The sequence below is a fragment of the Anabrus simplex genome, chromosome 2 (genome assembly GCF_040414725.1).
Source record: "Anabrus simplex isolate iqAnaSimp1 chromosome 2, ASM4041472v1, whole genome shotgun sequence".
NCBI lineage: Eukaryota > Metazoa > Arthropoda > Insecta > Orthoptera > Tettigoniidae > Anabrus > Anabrus simplex.
Window position 1 is genome coordinate 637,687,223 of NC_090266.1, and position 20,380 is coordinate 637,707,602.

General features: G+C 39.4%; 1 protein-coding gene across 5 annotated transcripts in view; it reads left to right on the forward strand.

The window, feature by feature from the left end:
• Positions 1 to 973: 973 nt before the first annotated feature.
• LOC136862981 (spermidine synthase) overlaps positions 974 to 20,380 on the forward strand; it is a 281,341-nt gene continuing 261,934 nt past the window's right edge. Inside the window, exons 1-2 of one of the 5 annotated variants that reach the window (XR_010859107.2) lie at positions 1,004 to 1,096; positions 19,738 to 19,899. Coding sequence is in view for 2 of the 5 variants with exons in the window: in XM_068225830.1 (XP_068081931.1) it covers positions 19,845 to 19,899 (55 nt within the window). In the remaining 3 variants the exon portion in view is untranslated. Of the gene's footprint in view, positions 1,097 to 1,235; positions 1,291 to 19,737; positions 19,900 to 20,380 lie in introns of those variants that run through there. The other 4 variants (XM_068225830.1, XM_067139284.2, XM_067139285.2 and 1 more) reach the window with 4 other exon arrangements.

Sequence of the window (20,380 nt, forward strand, 5' to 3'; positions counted from 1 at the left end):
AGTTAAAGCCGAGAGACCTCTACCTTCCCTCGTAAATTTCTTCTTCTTCTTCTTAATCTGCTTACCCTCCAGGGTTGGCTTTTCCCTCGGACTCAGCGAGGGATCCTTCCTCTACCGCCTCAAGGGCAGTGTCCTGGAGCTTCAGACTCTGGGTCGGGGATACAACTGGGGAGGATGACCAGTACCTCGCCCAAGCTGCCTCACCTGCTATGCTGAACAGGGGCCTTGCGGGGGATGGGACGATTGGAAGGGATAGACAAGGAAGAAGGAAGTAAGCGGCCGTGGCCTCAAGTTAGGTACCATCCCGGCATTTGCCTGGAGGAGAAGTGGGAAACCACGGAAAACCACTTCGAGGATGGCTGAGGTGGGAATCGAACCCACCTCTACTCAGTTGACCTCCCGAGGCTGAGTGGACCCCGTTCCAGCCCTCGTACCACTTTTCAAATCTCGTGGCAGAGCCGGGAAGCGAACTCGGGCCTCCGGGGGTGGCAGCTAATTACACTAACTACTACATCACAGAGGCGGACCCTCGTAAATTTATAAACAGAAAACAAGAATTGTGTACGCACGTTCAATCCAGAAACTTACAGTAAAACTGTTTGGCTCGAGTTCACCTGCATGTAATTAGGTTGAATTGATTTGAAATTTACTCAATACGTTTTGTTAACTGCATGGTTACTAGTTGCATGCCTCAGTGGAGATTCCAGGATACGCCACTGCTGTACTGGTTATGTCCTTTCCCTAATTGAACAATTTATTCCGTAAGTCCTTCGATTTAAGCATTGAATTCTTCAAAGAGGGTCAGTAGCTGGACGGAGGTTTTTTATGCGGAGTCCAATAACGATCAAGTAGAAGGAGAAGTAGGAGCTCTGCATGGACTTCAATAGGGCGTTGGCTATCGATAAGAAAAAAGAATTATTCACTTTTCGATAAGCTGCTTGACAAATGTCATTATGTGCATGTTCTTTGATTATGTGTATATCAACATTACGATTCTCTTTGAGCTTGTTCGAGTCGAGACTTGGAGTACTGTACTTGCTTGTTTTTGTTGATTTTGTGTGAACACGTGCGCAGCCGGTGGATTATTCATAAACAGGTTGGGAATTGATTTAGTTATCTTTCCTTCGTTTTTGCATGGCTACTTACTGTTAGTAGATTTTGTCTCTTCCAATTTCATGCTTCGGACATTTTTCTTCTTTTTTTCGTAATTTTGAGTTCGCAGTCAGTTCTATGAAATCTGCTTTTTTTCTCTCGAGTAGATGAAGGCGTAGAGTGAATTCGTTGTAACTGGTTAAGTAACTAAATTTACCACTCTATTTTTTTGTTTTGTTTGCTGTAGCCATCAGTCTAATTTCTTACGAATTAAGCGCTAATTGGAGTATTTGCACTGAGAGGAAAATATCGATACAACTCAAACTGTTCAAGTGATATTTTACATTATCATGTAGTTCATCACTTGTAACTGTTTCGACACTTGTGACGTGGAGACTCAATCATGAAGGTGCATTCTAACGCTCGTTTGCGGTAAAGGCACTGTTCTCCCTGTCTGTGTGTTATACTGTACTTGTCCTCCTATGCTCATGAGATGTTTCTTTTTGTTAAGCGGTTGCACTCATTTGGAAGGTTTAAAAACGGAATAGGATTGATTTTTTTGCACTTCATTCAAACGGAGAGAATTATTTTCCGTTGATTCAAGAATGAAATTTGTTTATTGACTTTAGTACATGATTAAAACATTCAATCTGAGCTAGTTAGTTGTTAAATTATTAATTTAATACATATTCCGTTTTATCGGTTTTTAATATGTGCTATTCCAGGATCAACCTGGATGTGATTCATAAATTAGAAAATGAAACGGAATAGTCTTAATTTGGCTTCAATTCTGATCAGTTGGCCCTTTTTGAAAAGAAAAAGTAATGACATCTTGCTCTACCTTCAGTGTATTCTCATCAGCGTCCCATGGGAAGCATTGTATAATTTTTTTCAAGTAGTTTAACGTTGCACCAATTCGGGGACATTTTTGGCAACGCCAAGATGGGAAATAGCGGGGACTGGGAAGGAAGCGACCGTGGACTAAGTTATGGTACTATCCAGCATTTGCTTGGTGTGAAATTGCAAAACAATCTCCATGGCTACTCTAATGGTTTGGGTTGAACTGTCCATCTCCTGTACACAAGCATACAGCTGCATGGCCTATCCTGTGCAGCCAACTTGCTTAAATTGAGACTGTTTAGTCTATGTGTATACTGGATTCACTGTAAGATTAAAGAAGTAATGACTAGCTCTAAAACATACATACATACATACATACATACATTATAGACTGTTATGCCTTTCAGCGTTCAGTCTGCAAGCCTCTGTGAATTTCCTAAATGATGTCACAATCCTCGATTTGCAACTAGTGTTGTGGCCTCATTTAGTTCTATACCTCTTGTCTTTGAATCATTACAAACTGAGTCTAACCATTGTCATCTTGGTCTCTCTCTACTTCTCTTACCCTCTGTAACAGAGTCCATTATTCTAGGTAACCTATCTTCCTCCATTCGCCTCACATGACCCCACCACCGAAGCCGGTTTATGTGTACAGCTTCATCCATCGACTTCATTCCTGACTTAGCCTTTATCTCCTCACGAACTAGGACGTGACTACAGTAACCCACACCATGAACCATAGATCTAAAAGCAAAAGAAAGTAATCATATAAAAATTAGTTCCAGCACCCCACAAGAAATGTTGCACTAGAAAATTGTGTCTCTATGCAAATTACATTGAATATCTCGTGTAGTAACAACTTCCACGACTACTGAAAATTGTTAAAAAGTTAACTGTCGTTACTGAATAGACGGTTAGTTTACAGTAGGCACATAGTTTATCATTTGCTAGTAATTTTCCCCTTCTGTAACCATCACCTGTAGAATCAAGTCATGGTAAATCTGGTTATGGCCCTATTCGCACGTATGACCATACCATATCTTTATCCAGATGCTGTTACCCTTGACAAAGCCTGTAGGTAGGATGACAAAACATCAGATAATATTAATCCGTGATGATGTATGACAACCAGTACGCCACCAACAGCAGCATCAGCTCTGTTGTTTCAGTCTGCTAAGCAGATGTTCTGTTACTATTGAGGGGTTGATGATAATAATTTCGTGTGGCTATTTCTAGCCGGGTGCAGCCCTTGTAAGGCAGACCCTCCGATGAGGGTGGGCGGCATCTGCCATGTGTGGGTAACTGCGTGTTATTGTGGTGTATGAGTTGCAGGGATGTTGGGGACAGCACAAACACCCAGCCCCCGGGTCATTGAAATTTTTGATCTGATCATTGAAATTAACCAATGAAGGTTAAAATCTCCGACCCGGCCAGGAATCGAACCAGGACCCTTTGAACTGAAGGCCAGTATGCTGACCGCTCAACCAGCGAGTCGGACGAGAGGTTGATGACGTCCATATTCGGCCCCTTTAAGCAAAAATCATAGTCATTGTTTTAATTGAGCCTGTAAACACAGGAAGAGTTCTCTCTTCCTCATGTAGGCCTACATGCACATCGATTCATTTAGATACTAACTGAGCGATTGTCTGTGGTGTTTGGGTCGCGTAACTCTCAGCTTGTACTCGGGAGATGGTGGGTTGGAACCCCACTTCTGGTGGTCCTGAAGATGGTCTTCTGTGGTTTCGAATTTTCACACTTGGCAAATGATGGGGTTGTATCTTAATTAAGGCCACAGTCGCTTCCTTACTGCTCCTAGCCCTTTGCTATCCCATTGTTGCAGTTTTTTTTTTTTTTTTCAATTTGTTTTACGTTGCACCTACACAGATAGTTCTTATGGAGACCATGGGATTGCCTATTGTGAAAATCGAAAACCATCTTCAGGGCTGCCAACAGTAGGGTATAAAAAAAAAGCTGTCTTCAATGATGTTTATAGCCTCGTAATTTTGGAATCACGGTTTGTGGGTGAGGATACATTCTTTACCAAGTATAGTAACTCCTACAGAAGAAGACACCAGAATGTTCATATGTACAGAGAAGCAAATTTTTGCTTGTGATTCAGTTTCAGAAAGTTTGAAGTAAGTTACACTGTTCTAAACTTGTAAGGCTGGTGAGGGGGGTAAGGTTGTGAATGCTATGTGTGTGTATGAAAGATAGTGGGGAGGATATTGTGGTTTAGATTCTGCACAGAATTGGAGTGTCTGTTGCTTTAACCATGATATCAATATTCACATAGTATTAAAAGTTTTTTGTAATATCATTGTTTTGAATTTTAATTCTTCTTATTACATCATGTTGGTTCAAATGTTTAGTAGTATCTGATGAAACTGCTTCACTTGTGAGACTGGTAGTATATTTTTGTTTCTGACATAATTTGTAAATGTTTCATTCCTATTGTGCTTTAAATATCCTGATTTAAAATCCTTGATTTCCACATGGTATCTTTAGGTGTTAATAAATGAGTGATGATTGGCTAAATGAAATGTGTCATGTAACTGAAAGCTTGAATGCAGTTTTTAAATGTGATAAAAATCACAATATGCAGATAAAATTGGAATTCAAGGAGACAGATGGGGACAGATATTTGATTTTAAGAAGAGAATTAGGGATTGGAATTAGTTACCAAGGGAGATGTTTGATAAATTCCCAAGTTCTTTAAAATCATTTACAGGTAAGAAAAGACTAGGTAAATAATTTATGGGGAATCTGCCACCTGGGTGACAGCCAAATGCAGATCAGTGGTGATTGATGATTCAAGAGGTGGTAGATTTCAGCTCCACTGCCAGGAACTCCAAGAATTTTTTCTGTGTCATTACATTCTCACAAAAATGAAATGACTGGTTATAACTTAATTAAGGCCACAGCCATTACTTTCCAAATCGTAGCCCTTTCTCATATCTTCTCCGAAAGCCTGTATGTGTTAGTGAAACATCAAATGGCCAGCAAAAATAAAGTAAATAAAACTTACTTAGTTACCATAATAACAGAATGAGTGTACTCTAGCTACTATGGAATGTGTGTGTTGTCTTACATGAAATAGTATGGAGAAGGTTGGTACTGAAGAGGTGGATGTTTAGAAATACAGTGACCATCATAGAGCGAGAGCACTACCCATGGTGCATTGAACTACATTTTTTTTTACAGTTGGCTTAACGTCGCACCTACCCAGATAGGTCATATGGCGACGATGGGAGAGGAAAGGGCTAGGAGTGGGAAGGAAGGGCCATGGCCTTCATTAAGATACAGCCCCAGCATTTGCCTGGTGTGAAAATGGGAAACCATGGAAAACCATCTTCAGGGCTGCCGACAGTGGGGCTTGAACCCACGATCTCCCAAATGCAGGCTCACAGCTGTGCGGCCCTAACCGCATAACAAGTAATAAATCTCATTGTAGATCATATTGGACATATTATGAACATTAAAATAAGAATAATAGTTAACACCACCTTTCCAATACTTAAGTTTCCTTATATTTAGGAAATAAACATTACAACAGGCCTTGTAAGACGAGACATGTTTCGCTTAACTGTCTTAAGCATCATCAGCCGAAAATAAATCTTAGCCTAAAGTTAGGTCAGGGCCCCGAACCTAGTGTCCTTAAAATATATGGTACCCTGAGAAACAACATTTACATTTAGAAAATGAAATAGGCTTAAAACTAGTGTGAAAAAACATAAAATATTACAACATGGCTAAGAGAAAAACACAATCGTGTTGAAACAGAGGATAAAAACAAAGTACAATACAGAGCTTGTAGTGAAATGATTAAAATCATTAGGGTATCATTGCTACCAGTCAATCAATCAGAATGTTCAAATCGCCATAAGACCTATACATAAATCAAGAGTGAAAATATATAAGTGTTCATCATGGCTAAGTGAGAAAAACACGTAATCGTGTTGCCAGAGGTTAAAAACATAAGGTACAACACAGAGCTGGCAGTGTAATAATCAAACTCATAGCTGCCAGTCAGTTAATGAGAATGTTCATCATGACAAAAATGATGATTATATTATTTTGATTGAAGAAATAATTAAATCACACTCTTGTATAGATACATGAGACGGGCAAGAAAAATCACATATTGTAGCAGACATGGAGTAGTAATACATCAAACAGGAATTGATTACGCCTGAAGCCGCTTCATTTTTACTGGGAATTAAAGATCGAAACGGAAAAAATAAGATGCCAAGTGCGTGAACTGGAATCTGAAAAAAGGAAAAAGATGTACTCGGGCCTTGAAAATAGGGTGTTCAAAATGGGAGTCTAAGAGAGCTTACCTCTTATGTTGGATGAGCGTTGACTGGAGACATTAGCCATTCGAGGGGGTCTGTTAAACGTATGCCCGTTGCTGTGTGTGTTGTATCTGTGTGCTTGCTTAGGCGGAGAGTAAGTTGGGACGGGAGGAGTAGGCGCAACAATGAGAGTGCTGGAAGCTGGCGGCATAGCCAACTTGCCCAGTATGGGAGGTTTTAATTTAACTCAAATGTGTTATATTTACGCAAGTCGCCATTATTGTAGACTACAATGTTTAAAATTTAATACTGCAGTTAATTTGCTTCCATGTTGTTGGGAATTGAATAGTAACTACTTGGTCAATGGTTCTGATGTCCGTTTTGATGTCTTCCGCAAATTAAAAAAAAAAAAAGTTTGTGATACTGAAGAGACAGCTGCCTAGCTGAGGCGATAAAAGCTTGCTTAGCTCACCCGGAAGGATGTGGGTTCTAGAAACAATATTTCAACTTTAGCAGATGTACATGACCCAGAGGCTCACTCAGCCTACACCACAAATGAATACCAGGGTAATTCCTTGGGACAAAGTTGACCCGGCCTGAGCTAACCCGTCTATTACACTTTGTGCCGAGAATGTGAATAGTGAAAAGCCTTTGCCTTCAGTCCTTGAAATGCCTTCACTGCCTGTACGGAGATGGCGTAGCTTTACGAGACTGAAACACAGTTTACTCGGATTCAGGTTTTAAGGAATTTGGTTTGAATCCAAATCTCAGGCGTCCTCCAAGTGGTTTTCCATGGTTTCCTTCTGTCACTCCTGAAAAATGCTGGGTTACTGCAATGACTACAGCTTCTTTCTTCCCAATACTGGCCTCAAAAATTGCAAATACATGTAGTAGTACAGATATAACATTGACAGAGGTTATCAGATAAACATCAGCCACCTTCGTGGCTGTTGACACAATATATATATATATATATATAATAGATTTTATTGCGCTCAATGTGCAAAATTTGCATATTACATCAAGTAAATTACAATTCCCTCAAGGAGAACAGTGTTCAGAGCAAAATTGATTCAGAGAGACTGTTCTCTTCTTGCACTTCATTACGTGATATGTATCACACTGTTCATTGCACAATACACATGCACACTCCTGGCTGGTCCGGTGATAGAATTTCTTGGCACAGATACGGTGATGAAAGCCGTGTGTTGCAAAGCGTGTCACCAAATGTCTCACCTCATATTCCTCTTTCATCCAATCCTTATTTATCAGTGCGTCTGTACTGTAAAAGCTTTCCTCCATCGAGTCCCTATTCTCTCGTAGTTCTCGCATCACCTCGTATGCCGGAGTTTGCTGTAGAGGCATTTGTAGTGCTAAAATATATACGTACTGGGATCGGGTGAATTTAGATACCCCTAGGACCCTCTTAAGGTATCTCGGTTTCATGCTTTCCAGTTCTTGTAGCTGTTTACATGATAGGTACTCCCATATTACTTCTAATCCGTATGTGAGCGTTGGTAGCACTTTGACTTGGAAAAGTTTCATGGCCGTCTCCAGTGACATTCCTTGCAGATGTTTGATTTCACTTATGCTTCTAAGGGCTGGTTCTACCACCTACTGGTAAAGTAGCGCGTAACTTGCCCTCCGCGTAAAAGGATATTTCCGTTCGACCACCCCCAGGTAGCACTATCGGCAGCATAAATCGTAGTTACCCGGCGTGTAATTTATCGGCCACTTCGAGGCCCCGATAAGACTTTACCTGCCGGGCAGGTTTTGAGAGTTGAACATTATTAGCTGTATTTCTGGTGACATACAACTTAAATTAGCTTAGTATACTGAAAAAAGCATGATAGTGTAACAGTGGCCAATATTGTATTGCAGGATCTTGAACATTAATGCTTCCCTTGAGGTACAACGGTCACACCAGCCTCTCGCATCGGTAGCTTAGGGAGGACATTTTATATGTCAAGCTTTCGTAAAGAAACTTTAAAAAGATATGAAATCAAAATCTATTTGGAAATCATTTCAAATGAGCTTTAATTTTCTCCTTTGTCAGTTTTCAGACACGAGGTATAACTTAATGTATGTATCCTATCTACCTCAAACGTTCTCGTAGCGTAATGGCTAACACGCTCATTTCGTAATACGAGGCATGCAGGTTCGAGTTTTTATTATGACGAATCTTTTTTAATTTCCATTATTAGCGTTGTGTTAATCTGTATGCCTCTTTTCATAGGTTCTTTTGTTAATAATATATTTCATTGAAATATTGAATCACAATATTATGTCTATTAGGAAATTGCTTTATATGTGTGCTACTTATAGAAAGTGATGTTATGATTAATAGCATATAGGACTGTCGCCCAGGTAGCAGATTCCCTATTAGTTGTTTACATAATCTTCGTGGAAATTATTTCGACGAAATTGGAAACTATTCCATTCCCGAATTCCTCTTCCAATGAATGGATATTTATCCCGATTAGTTCTTTACATTTACAGTAACTTCCAACTTTATCTTCATAAAGTTAAACATTAGAATGAAATGCATTATCAATTAATGGAAGCATGTGGAACTAAACGAGGTCACAGAACTAGTTGCAAATAGAGCATCGTGGAGATACTTAATCAATTCACAGAAGCCTGCAGATAGAATGCTCAAAGGCAATAAGTCCGGAAAAAAAGGTGTGTATATACGTATATGGAAGTGCGTAAAAGAGAGTTAAGAACAACGGCAGGGAACGAAAATACATTTTAAAATGTAAATTAGAAATACGATGAAAACCTGCGTACCTTCTATTAGGAGCGAGCGACTTGACCAATCTACTACAGTACAAGAATACTTTTCAAAAACGCTGCCTTACATGACTGGTTATAACTGGTGTAAGAAAATGTAATCTCGAGATTTTAGTCCCAATTAGGTATTGATATTGAAGATCATAGATTAAAATCACGAAAGCTTGACATAAATCGTTGTCCATAACTTTTTAAGACTCCCCTTATTAGGCTTTGTGGAGATAATCAGCAGACGCAAGCACAGGTAAATAAGACAATCTAAATAAGTTTCATAATCTGACGATAGATAGCACCACACTCGAAAGCGAGAAGTCGCTGAAAATCAGTCTAGCCAACTTCGTATATCGGTGTCTAGCTCCGGGTAGCTACCTAGCACTTGCGCGGAGGTGGTTGAACGCAAGCCGAAGTACCAGCTGATTTACACCTCCAGGTAGTTTACCTCCCGGGCAGCTGCCAGCCACTTTAGCAGCAAATGGTAGAACCGGCCCTAAGTGCAGCAGCTAATCTCTGAGAAGGTCGTCCCGGAGACTTGTAGTGTGATACCTAGATATGTGAACTGGTTTTTCGGTGTTAATGTATTTCCCCCCCCCCCCATACAATGTAGTCCCCTTTCAATAAGTGTCCTCCTCTCCTGAATACCATCAATTCTGTCTTTGCCGGGCTGAGTGGTTCAGACGGTTAAGGCGCTGGCCTTCTAATCCCAACTTGGCAGGTTCGGTCCTGGTTCAGTCCCGTGGTATTTGAAGGTGCTCAAATACGACAGCCCCGTATCGGTAGATTTACTGGCACGTAAAAGAACTCCTGCGGGACTAAATTCCGGCACCTCGGCGTCTCCGAAGACCTTTAAAAAACCAGTTAGTGGGACGTAAAGCACATAACATTATTAATTCTGTCTTCTTTAGATTCATCCTTAGCTCGTTGTCATTCGCCCATTGTGTGACAAGCTCCATTCCGTTTTGCAAATCTTTTATTTTATCAGTGGCTAGTGCCATATCATCCGCATGTATGTATATCCTTACATTTTGTGCTCCCTCTTTGATTTTTGTAGGGAAATCCTGGGTCAGCGCATTGAACAATAAATGGCTCAAGGGGTCCCCTTGTAGCGCTGCAATGGTCTGATCTATCCAGTCTGATTGCGATATATATATATATAAACCAGTATTTATTGCACCCTCGTGGAGCTTTAATGATCAATTCAGGTCCATTCTTGTCTCGGCTGCTCCCTAAAGAAAAAATATACTCACCGCGGTTTTTGAGACTCTTCTCGTTGGTGATCGGTCCCAGTCGTTGATTGTGGATGCATATAGGGATTATCTAACCAGGAATAACTATTTACTAAATAAAAAGATGGCGAAGCTATAGTAAGCCTTACTCAAGGTTTAGTAACACGAGCCACCGCCAGGTGGTGCACGCCACTTCACTGTCGCATTAGTAGCGCTGAGAGGGAGCGCCGAGAGGAACGACAGTGCTGCCAACAGTTGGTTGTTGTTTTGATATGGCTATACTTTTTTTTCTTGCCGTGCGAACAGTATGCGCCGCAGCGATAGAAAAGAGCCTCTCGAAGGCGACCTGCACGTCGTGATGAGGATGAAATGATGATGAAGACAACACATACACCCAGTCCCCGTGCCATTGAAATTAACCAATTAAGGTTAAAATCCCCAACCCGGCCGGGAATCGAACCCGGGACCCTCTGAACCGAAGGCCAGTACGCTGACCGTTCAGCCAACGAGTCGGACATTATTACCATTTATCAAACATTACTAATGAACAGATAAACTATACAATGGTGATGCAACAAATAATAATAATAATTGTACCGGGAGGTACACCTCAACTCCACTCATTTAAAAGAAGCGCCTTAAGGAACGCTATCTCTCTAACAAAATGTGAAACAGCTACAGCATGAAGTTGGGATATTGACCAGAAGATGTCACCATTGAATTATGGAGTAATTGTGTTATTGTGAAGTTTCCTAAACTGACTGGATTTATTTGTTTTGTGTTTGTTTACTTAAGGAAGTTTAAACTTTTTTCCATAGATGTCACTACTAAAAACTGAGGTAATGCACTCTGGTGCAAGGTAAAAGAATTAGTGATTTAAAGAAGTTTTGTGTTCTTATGTTTTTTCATCTAAATTAAAGTTCATTTATTTTGATATTTCAAGGTTCGCAAGATTTCCTTCGTATCCCGCCAGTATTTGAATGTGGCCAATAATAATTTTCTGTAATTATTTCTCAGCCAATTCCTGGCTTCTTGTAGGTTTCTGACTTAACCAATAAAAAAGAGATGGTTTGTCCGGTTTTAGTCCAGAACCCTCTCAAACCATCCCCTCGGGTATATAAGCTGAGGCTTTTCAGGCGACCTTGTCATTTGATCGCCGAATTTCTGAGAGAGTGTGTGTGTTAAGACAGGAGGAGGTGGGACGCCTCATTCTTTGCCAGGCAGTTCATCAGCCAAGGTAATGGCCACCACTCATAATCTCTCTGTAGCTACCTCCGCAGACTTACACCAGGGGAAGGTTCAAATTTCTAACTATATAACCTACTGTTTTCTAAAATGTAAAACTTCTTTCGGCTAATGTAAAATTTCATAAAGACTTTAACTGTATATCGGGGATAGAGAGTGTGCTACCCTCTCGAGTTCCCCTTCAATTTATTTTGAGGTGACTACGATTTTATAACTTTTCTGTAATGCGTTAAATTAACCATCATTTTAGTCACGTCAGTAGCTTGGGATTAGCCTCTGCATCATCAGGCCGAGAGCCCAATTAGGGTGTTATACTTATCTTTCTAGGAGCGCAAGGGTACGCTTCCATACATTTTGTGTTCTGGCCAGTAATTTAACCTGTTCTTCTTTCTACGAAGGCCCAGTAATTTGGGTAATAGATACCCCTGTGTAAAAATTTGTAAATTGTAGGTTGGGGCTAGAGGCGAGAAATTTGTAAGATTTTTGGTGTAATGTTGCCTCTAGTGGGCTGTAAGAAATTGGGAGCACAGTGTCCTTGTTTAATGTTGGAGAGCATTTAAGCTCTTGTCTGTGATCGCTAATTTACTGTAATATTGACGGGTGCCTTTGGAAGGCCGTAAATTGTTACTGTTGGAGCCAAGTGCTCGTGAACACTGTGTATTGGGAGATATCTCTCCTTATCTGACTAACACAACCTTTGCGAATGGTAAAATTGGAGCTGGAAGCTCAGTAATTGTAATCTTCAACCCATGGGTTTTCTTTTTGAATTAAACTGCTATTTGTACCTGTAATCCTGTTACTTCACTAAGTGAAAAATTTGTTAAGTTTGTGATTGGAAAAGAAATATAACCTGTGTTAAAGTTTTAACTTAATCTTTGATATAGTAGATAGACCCATTTCCACCAGCACCTTCTTTCACCTCTCTGCGATCCACAAAAACACAGTAACAATAATAATAAAATGTCCACTGATGTCAACCTCCATTGTTACCAATGTGTATAATAAATTTTGTTACTCAGAACATTCTAGGATAATGGAGTCATTACTCCCTTGATAATTACCTTTCATTATCACCTAGATCATTTAACCACATTTTTCAAGACAACCATTACGATTTTCCAAAAAGAAAAAAGATAACAATCTTTACATCACTGTGTGAAAATAAACAAAAATCCGTTATACAAAGGAAATTACAATTTACAGTTATTTACTTGCTAGAGGTTTCTGAACTGCCTGAACAAAATTCTAGTTCAGTAATTCACATAATTTTTCCGTCGTCGTCGTCGTTGTTGTTGTTGCTAGGGTTACAGCACTGAATCTAAAACATTTCATTGTATCTTATGCGAGTCCTAATCTTATTCTACATGAACTTGGGATGATAACTCTCCCACTTAAGAAAACTTGCGAAGGAAATAAACTAATATTTACAAACGGAGTCACAGTCAAATGAATAGCCTATTAGCTAAAGTCAAGTAAGAATCACACTGCTGAAAAATAATGACATCGTATCACTAATCTATTCACAACTAGAGACAAGCAAGTTATCACCATGATGTAGATGTTGATTCCCATAGGGAACCTAAAATATTTGTCCTGAATGAGCAAATTTATAATACCACCGGGCGAGTCGGCCGTGCGCATAGACGCGCGCGGCTGTGAGCTTTCATCCGGGAGATAGTAGGTTCGAATCCCACTATCGGCAGCCCTGAAATGGTTTTCCGTGGTTTCCCATTTTCACACCAGGCAAAATCTGGGGCTGTACTTTAATTAAGGCCACGGCCGCTTCCTTCCAACTCCTAGGCCTTTCCTATCCCATCGTCGCCATAAGACCTATCTGTGTCGGTGCGACGTAAAGCCACTAGCAAAAAAAATAAATTATAATATCAATATAATGGTCCGTTATTGGACATTATAAATTTTCCAGCTAACTCATTCTTGGTTGCCTGCGTTTCGCCCTCGTGTCCTAAGTTAGGCTCGTCAGTTGGGACTTAGCACACCACCCAAGACGCAAGGCTAGTGCATACCGTGGAGGCCACTGCATAGGCTACTTGAAGCCACCAGCAGTGCCAATGCACTATGAGAGCTATGTCTCATTTCCAAAAATTGATGCCTGTCTGGCTCATTCAGGACAAATATTTTAGGTTCCCTATGGAGATCAACATCTACATTATTTGATGCCAGGCAGGCATCAATTTTTGGAAATGAGAGATAGCTCTCATAGTGCATTGGCACTGCTGGTGGCTTCAAGTAGCCTATGCAGTGGCCTCCACGGTATGCACTAGCCTTGCGTCTTGGGTGGTGTGTTAAGTCCCAACTGATGAGCCTAACTTAGCACACGAGGGCGAAACGCAGGCAACCAAGAATGAGTTAGCTAGAAAATTTATAATGTCCAATAACGGACCATTATATTGGTATTATAAGTTATAACCACACGAAACTGTACAAAAAATTAAATATCAGGTTATATAAAATGAATTATGACGGTTGGCTGATTTTATTGTCCAATATAGTATCAATTACCAAAATCACCATTAACCACGACTATAAATATGTCAATCTCGTGGCTCCTCATCCTGGCAAAATGTAAGATTCAATTATGTACTGAATAAAGAAAAAAATTATTGAAAATCTGTCAAACCTGTAGGTAAACATTACTGGTGAAATTATTAACAGTGGCAATAATAAAACAAGTCCGGCCCCGCGGTGTAGGGGGCAACCTGTCCGCCTGTCACCTGGCGACCCCGGGTTCAATTCCCGGCTGGGTCAGGGGTTTTTAATTGTGATGATTAATATCCCTGGCCTGGGGACTGCGTGTTTGTGATGTCCTTAATCTTCCTTTCCTCACACACAACATTGCACACTACCGCCATTCCAGTTACACGCAGGTTCATACAATATAGTGCCAGTAGGGGCAAAAGATCCCCAAGGGTCAACGCCCCAAACAAGTAGCATTTTTAAAAAAATAATAAAACAACATCATGACATCCTATCCTTAACACAATCTTAATAAATCAGTTGGGTATTTCCTAACTTTGGTACACACTATTATGACAATCTTAACTAGTTTAATCATATATTTTTTTATCTATCAACGATGTTGCGTCACTCTTGGTCTTCTGTTTCATCATCAGGTCCTTACCATTCCTCAGTTCACTTAACTGGTTCATTAATAAAATATCTTCATGTTTAACAACGTTTATTTCCTCGGCTCCACAATGCCAGTATTAAATCATTGTCAGCTTCACTGCTGGCCTTATTTTAAATTCCGCTATCTTTCAATTAGAAGACTTTCACCTATTACACTATATTCCATAATCTGGACCTCATTAAAATACTTGACCCTATAATGTCACCAAACATTGTATTTTACAACAATAAAATAATTCCCACTGTACAGCTTTTATATTATCCCAATTGTTTATTTCAGATTGCTTCTAAGAAATGTAAAAAAAAAAAAAAAAATGCCTAAAATAACATTCCTGTCATCATGACTGTAGATCATTAAAATTCCTAGTTGATTCATATGATTCATATCAAATTATATATTACTCAATCCTGACTCAATTTGCTGGTTACTTCAAAATATATCACAATTTAATTAATCATGAAAATTAATTCAATAGTTCTCCACTCCACCAAATTATAAAATATGTGCCTACGGCACCACATTAGACCAAAATTAAATCTTACATGATCGTCAAAAAATACGTTGATAACCTGAACTGAAAACATACTAATAATAATAATTATATACATGCATATACAACAACAACAACAAAATATCCCTAAATAATTTGACTGCGCTCCTGTACATACTACACAATAACTAAACATTATGGGCCGATTGCTGAAATGGTATTTAGACGATGTTTACGGTTAAACAGTGCCTAAGTATGGCTGCCGCATTGTAGAGACGTTATTTATCACTTAGACACTGTCTAAAACCGATGTTCAACTGGTCATGTTTAAACACTGCCGAGAGCACTGTTTAACCTCGAATGAGAAGAGTGAATTACAATAAGAGGTTATGCACCATGAAATATGTGATTTGTATTATCGTGTTGAGACGATTCCGGGAAGAAAGGTTAGTCGCCCGCTGCTAAATCGCAGCAATTCATTTGACATGCACGGGGAAATAGATCTTAAAATAAGGTTTCGCTTTTCGAGATTTGCTTCTTGAGACTGACAAAGTAACAGTCCGGTAACTGTCAACTTGAATACAATTCTTGGCAACCGATATATTTTATTATATACATGGGGTAATTTCTACGGAATTACAGGTCATTTCAACTACATATGGATCATACCAGAATTACTTGTCCCGATCGACAGATTGCTGTGATATACATCAACCGAGAGGGATTTACTTACATTTACTGCTAAGTAAACACACATAATAGTGAAAACTAACAAATAGGTTGTATGGGGTTTATATATATATATATATATATAATCGTATAAGTTTTCGGCAACTGTCAGATAGGAAAAGGCAAGTGGCGGTGATTATTGTTTAAAGAGTATTGGGGAAGAAGAGCCGTAGCCATAATAACAGCCCTAGTATTTGCCTGGTGTAAAAATAGGGAAACTACGGAAAACAATTCTCACGGCTGCAGATAATGCGTTTCGAACCTACGATCTCCAGAATGCAAGCTACATCTATATGGCCCGTACAGTACACTCGGTTACACATTACTGTTGCTTCATCTTCCCTTCGTCGAAGCTACCGTATTTATGAGTAGATTACACTCACTGTAACAACGCTATATCAAAGTTACACTTCCCCGTATGGTGGAGTGTCGCTTTAGTGTAGATAATATTGTGAGATTTAATTTCCAATTAAAGCGATTTTCTTATTTGTGGGCGAGTCATGCTCAGCCATATTTGCGTAATGTGTAAGAAGACACAGCTGACTGGCGTTCGGCACGCGTACCGACGAATTTCATTGGTTGCGACAAGCAAAGAGTTGCATGAAAGATACTTCTGTCTCCATTTTCAAACCAAAATTGAAACTTTAAGCCATGTCTAGTTAAAAATCGACTGAACAATGTTTATGCAATGGAAGATCATGCTTGATTTAGACGTTGTTTAGGTAGACGATGCCTAAGGCTTAAAACTAGTCATCATTTCTGCAATCGGCTCTATCAGTACCAACTCACGTAAATAAAAGTATATTGGCAGCTAAGATATGTCTTTGATTCTATAAAATTTTATGATGTACTCACATGTTCGCAGCTATCTTCAGCCCATAGTCATCGGGCTTCCATCATGGGTGAATTTAGAACATCATTTTTGGAAGATTACACTTTTCCATTTTCTGGAGGTATCCAATCATTGCTTACACTAAATTTATATCTAACATACGGTTGCAACTCTTGATTTCTTACACTTAACACACGTTTACACTGTAATATTACGCATTTATGTTGGAGTATTTACATACTTTTATTCTCATTCACTATCCTATGTTGTGTCGCAAATTATTTCTGTTGGTGATAGTTATTTGTGTCAGATGTCGGCTTTATCCACACACATACAGATTCTGCTGTTCTGAGCCTTCCCTTGTATCTCGACAAAGTATCCCCCTGCAGTGTTTGTTCCTAGGGCGTTCACCTGTCCCTGAAAATACAACTCCCGACTGTCTTTCAAATAACCACTTAGAATGGTACAGTAAATGTTTACTACAACCAACCCTTAGCTGGTCTCTGACAAATATGGAATGGAAAGTGTTCTTTGAACTAGAATTGTTCCTTGCCTGTAGGAATGTCTGTTGCTACTACTGAATGTAACAAAGACTGTAATGCAATTATGAAATGGTTGTTATAAGATATAAAATCTCCAGTTGACATAATTACTTTCTGTTCCACAAAATTAACTTTATATCGCTTAATTCACTGATCTAACATAGACGATACTGTCTTAAAAGCAGCACATTAGGACTTAGTCCCATATTTAGACTTGTAAAATGTGTTCTATTGTACTGTACTTATTCACTTTATGGAGCGATTTTAATTCACATTCTTCCTGATGGTAATTCTAGATACGACTGATTTGCGAAGAGTGGGCACGCTCCTAGCTTGCTTGCATTCTGGCGGAAAGATATTATCTTAACAGATGAGAATTCCCGGTTCCTGGAGCGTCGTTCTATTATAATAAATTTTATGGCAATTAATTGTCCATCCTCTTTAATTACGTAAAGTCCTTGCCTTTCAATTTATACGTTGTGATTGAAGAATCGATTGTCCAATTTGACATAATAATGACAGCTTGGGTTGTACTGTTTAGTTACGCGCACTCCCTCCCATTGCTGCGATGTGGCAGTAACTATCCACACCTGGTTTTATCTCATGCAGTTGTGCATAGTAAATTATCTGTCATTTAATTTGCCTAATTTCTTGGTCGTAAATTTTTCTGGTAGTATCTAGTACTCTGCTCCTATGAAATCTTTGTTAATTATTGTTAGATGTCACAGATGAGCTGAATATTATGTCCCACTTTTTTCAAAAATATAGCAAGGGCGAATTTTCATTGGGTGAGAGGTATACGTTCGTAACTTATCTGGATGGGTCCAACACGAATTGAGGGGTTTCTGGTAGACTTTTCTCTGTCTTCTATCTCACTTACACCAAAGTATCCTTGTTTAATCTAGTGGAACTTTCCACTGTAAATGCGCACTACCCCAACTCCTCCTCTGACATCACTGGGTGTTGCCAGCTTTTGTTGCAGAGATAATAACTTTTGTAATGAAAACAAAACGTAGCTTCTGAACAAACTCTAATGGTTTCTTGTTCGACTATGGTGGTCTTAGGAATATACCGCAGTTTTATAATTTAAGTCAATTATGTGGGCAATTCACATGTGATATTGAATAAAATTTATATTATTTACCAAACAGGCTCGAGTCGTAAGTCATGGCAACTATTTTTTTTTTTTCTCGCAAAGAGGAGACAACGCGGAAAATCTAAGATATGCATGTAGGGCATGTACTTATGCATAGTGCCTGAAGACAAATTCTGACTTCAGGAGATTCTCGTAGGAAAGTGACGGAACACAGGCCATTGGTAAACATTTTATTATGGTATAGACAGCAAATGCACAAGACTACGTACAAAGGACAGGTCTTCACTAGTTACAGACCTTCAAAATAATCACCCAAGGTTTCCATTGTGCGTTGCTAGTGGTACATCTTTGTCCATGGACACGACGGCCTGGACGAAGCTAATCGGCAGTTGATACTCTACCGCGTTTGAATGTCTCCACCCACCTCACCACTGTTCTGTAGGGTATGGCATGCACACCTAATGCTTCCCGCAGCTCTGCATGGCATTGGCGTTCATTTCTGCCGTGGAGAACTGATATTTTAATGTACGATCGTTGCTCCTGCTTGTTGACTTCCATTTTGTGACACTGAACTTGGGGGCATGCTTACACCCACACTGTTGTTTACATACACCATCTAGTGGCATCATACGCAAGTAAATACCGTACGTTTCCAAATGCATATCTTAGATTTTCCGTGTTGTCTCCTGTTCGTGAGGAAAAAAAATAGTTGCCATGACGTATGACTCGACCTGCGTATATGTCTTTTTTTCATGTACTGCTACCATCAGCATAACAAGTTTTCACCTGTCTTGGAATTATTTTTTGTGGTTTGCTTCCAGATTTCAAGAACAAATGGGGCCACTCTGGAAGGTCTTTCTAATAAATGGTGCTGGGAATTTAAAAGATCTCTAAAACTATTCATTTTTTCAATATATAATTTACAGTACACTCGGGTATGGCAGATTGATTGCTCTTTGAGTAGTAATGAAGATAGCTTATGATTTTATAGGTTTTAGACTCCAAATATATTCTGGAATGTTGTATTTTTTAAAAATATGGAGGACAAATACAAATTCAGGCTCTCCAATCCTTCTGGCAAATCACATAAAGGAAAACTTTCCAACCTGGCTACCTCAGATTTTCATTAAATTGTGTAGAGTGGTAGAGGAATTGAGATCATTTACATACATAAATTGACTAACTATATTGAAACAGCAGGGTTGCAAATGTAAAAGGCATTTCTCCTTACAGCAATAAAACCATTCATTACTTTGCTTTTAGTTATGGTAGAAATTTCATGTAAGGTTTTTTTATTTTTTTATTTTTGTATTGTTTTGCAGTAAAGCTGCATGGTCTTCATAGATGAAATAGTTGTTGCAATATTGAGATTTTAACATATCAAGATCACACCTTTGAGAGTCTCTCTTCTACAGGGTCCCTCATATAAACTAAAACCATTGAAGCAGCGTTTTTACTCTCCGATACGTGAGCTGCAGTATGGGAAGTGTGTGCATAGTTCTTGACCTTGCAAGCAGCCTGCATGTGTTCAACCTGGCAGGCATCGGTCGCCAGTCTGAATCTCAGCTGTTATCATGGTGAGACAGTTATCGTTGCAACACTGTATTTTTGTATGTAGAAGTTCTGGTTTCATCTTAATGGTTGTGTGAACAGTCATAACTCTCGCTATTGGTGTGCAGGAAATCCTAATGGTGTTTATGAAGTCCCTCATTATGATAGGTAGATTGCTGTTTGGTGGGCTGTTGGTGCAAGACGATTAATTGGGCCAATTTTTTCGAGACGACAGTAAATGCAGAGAGGTACCAAGATGACATTTTGACGCTGTTCTTCCATCAGTTAACAGAAGAAGAAAACTTGCGTGGGTGGTTTCAACAAGATTCAGCCCCTGCTCATACAGTAGGAGATTCCCTTCTTACAATCTCGGATGTGTTTGCAGACAAAGTGATCAGCGATGGTATCTTTTCCCTTCGTTCTCCAGATCTAACAGTATGTAATTTTAATTTGTGGTGTAAACTGAAAGTAAAAAATGTATCGAACAAATCCTCACACATTGGAGGA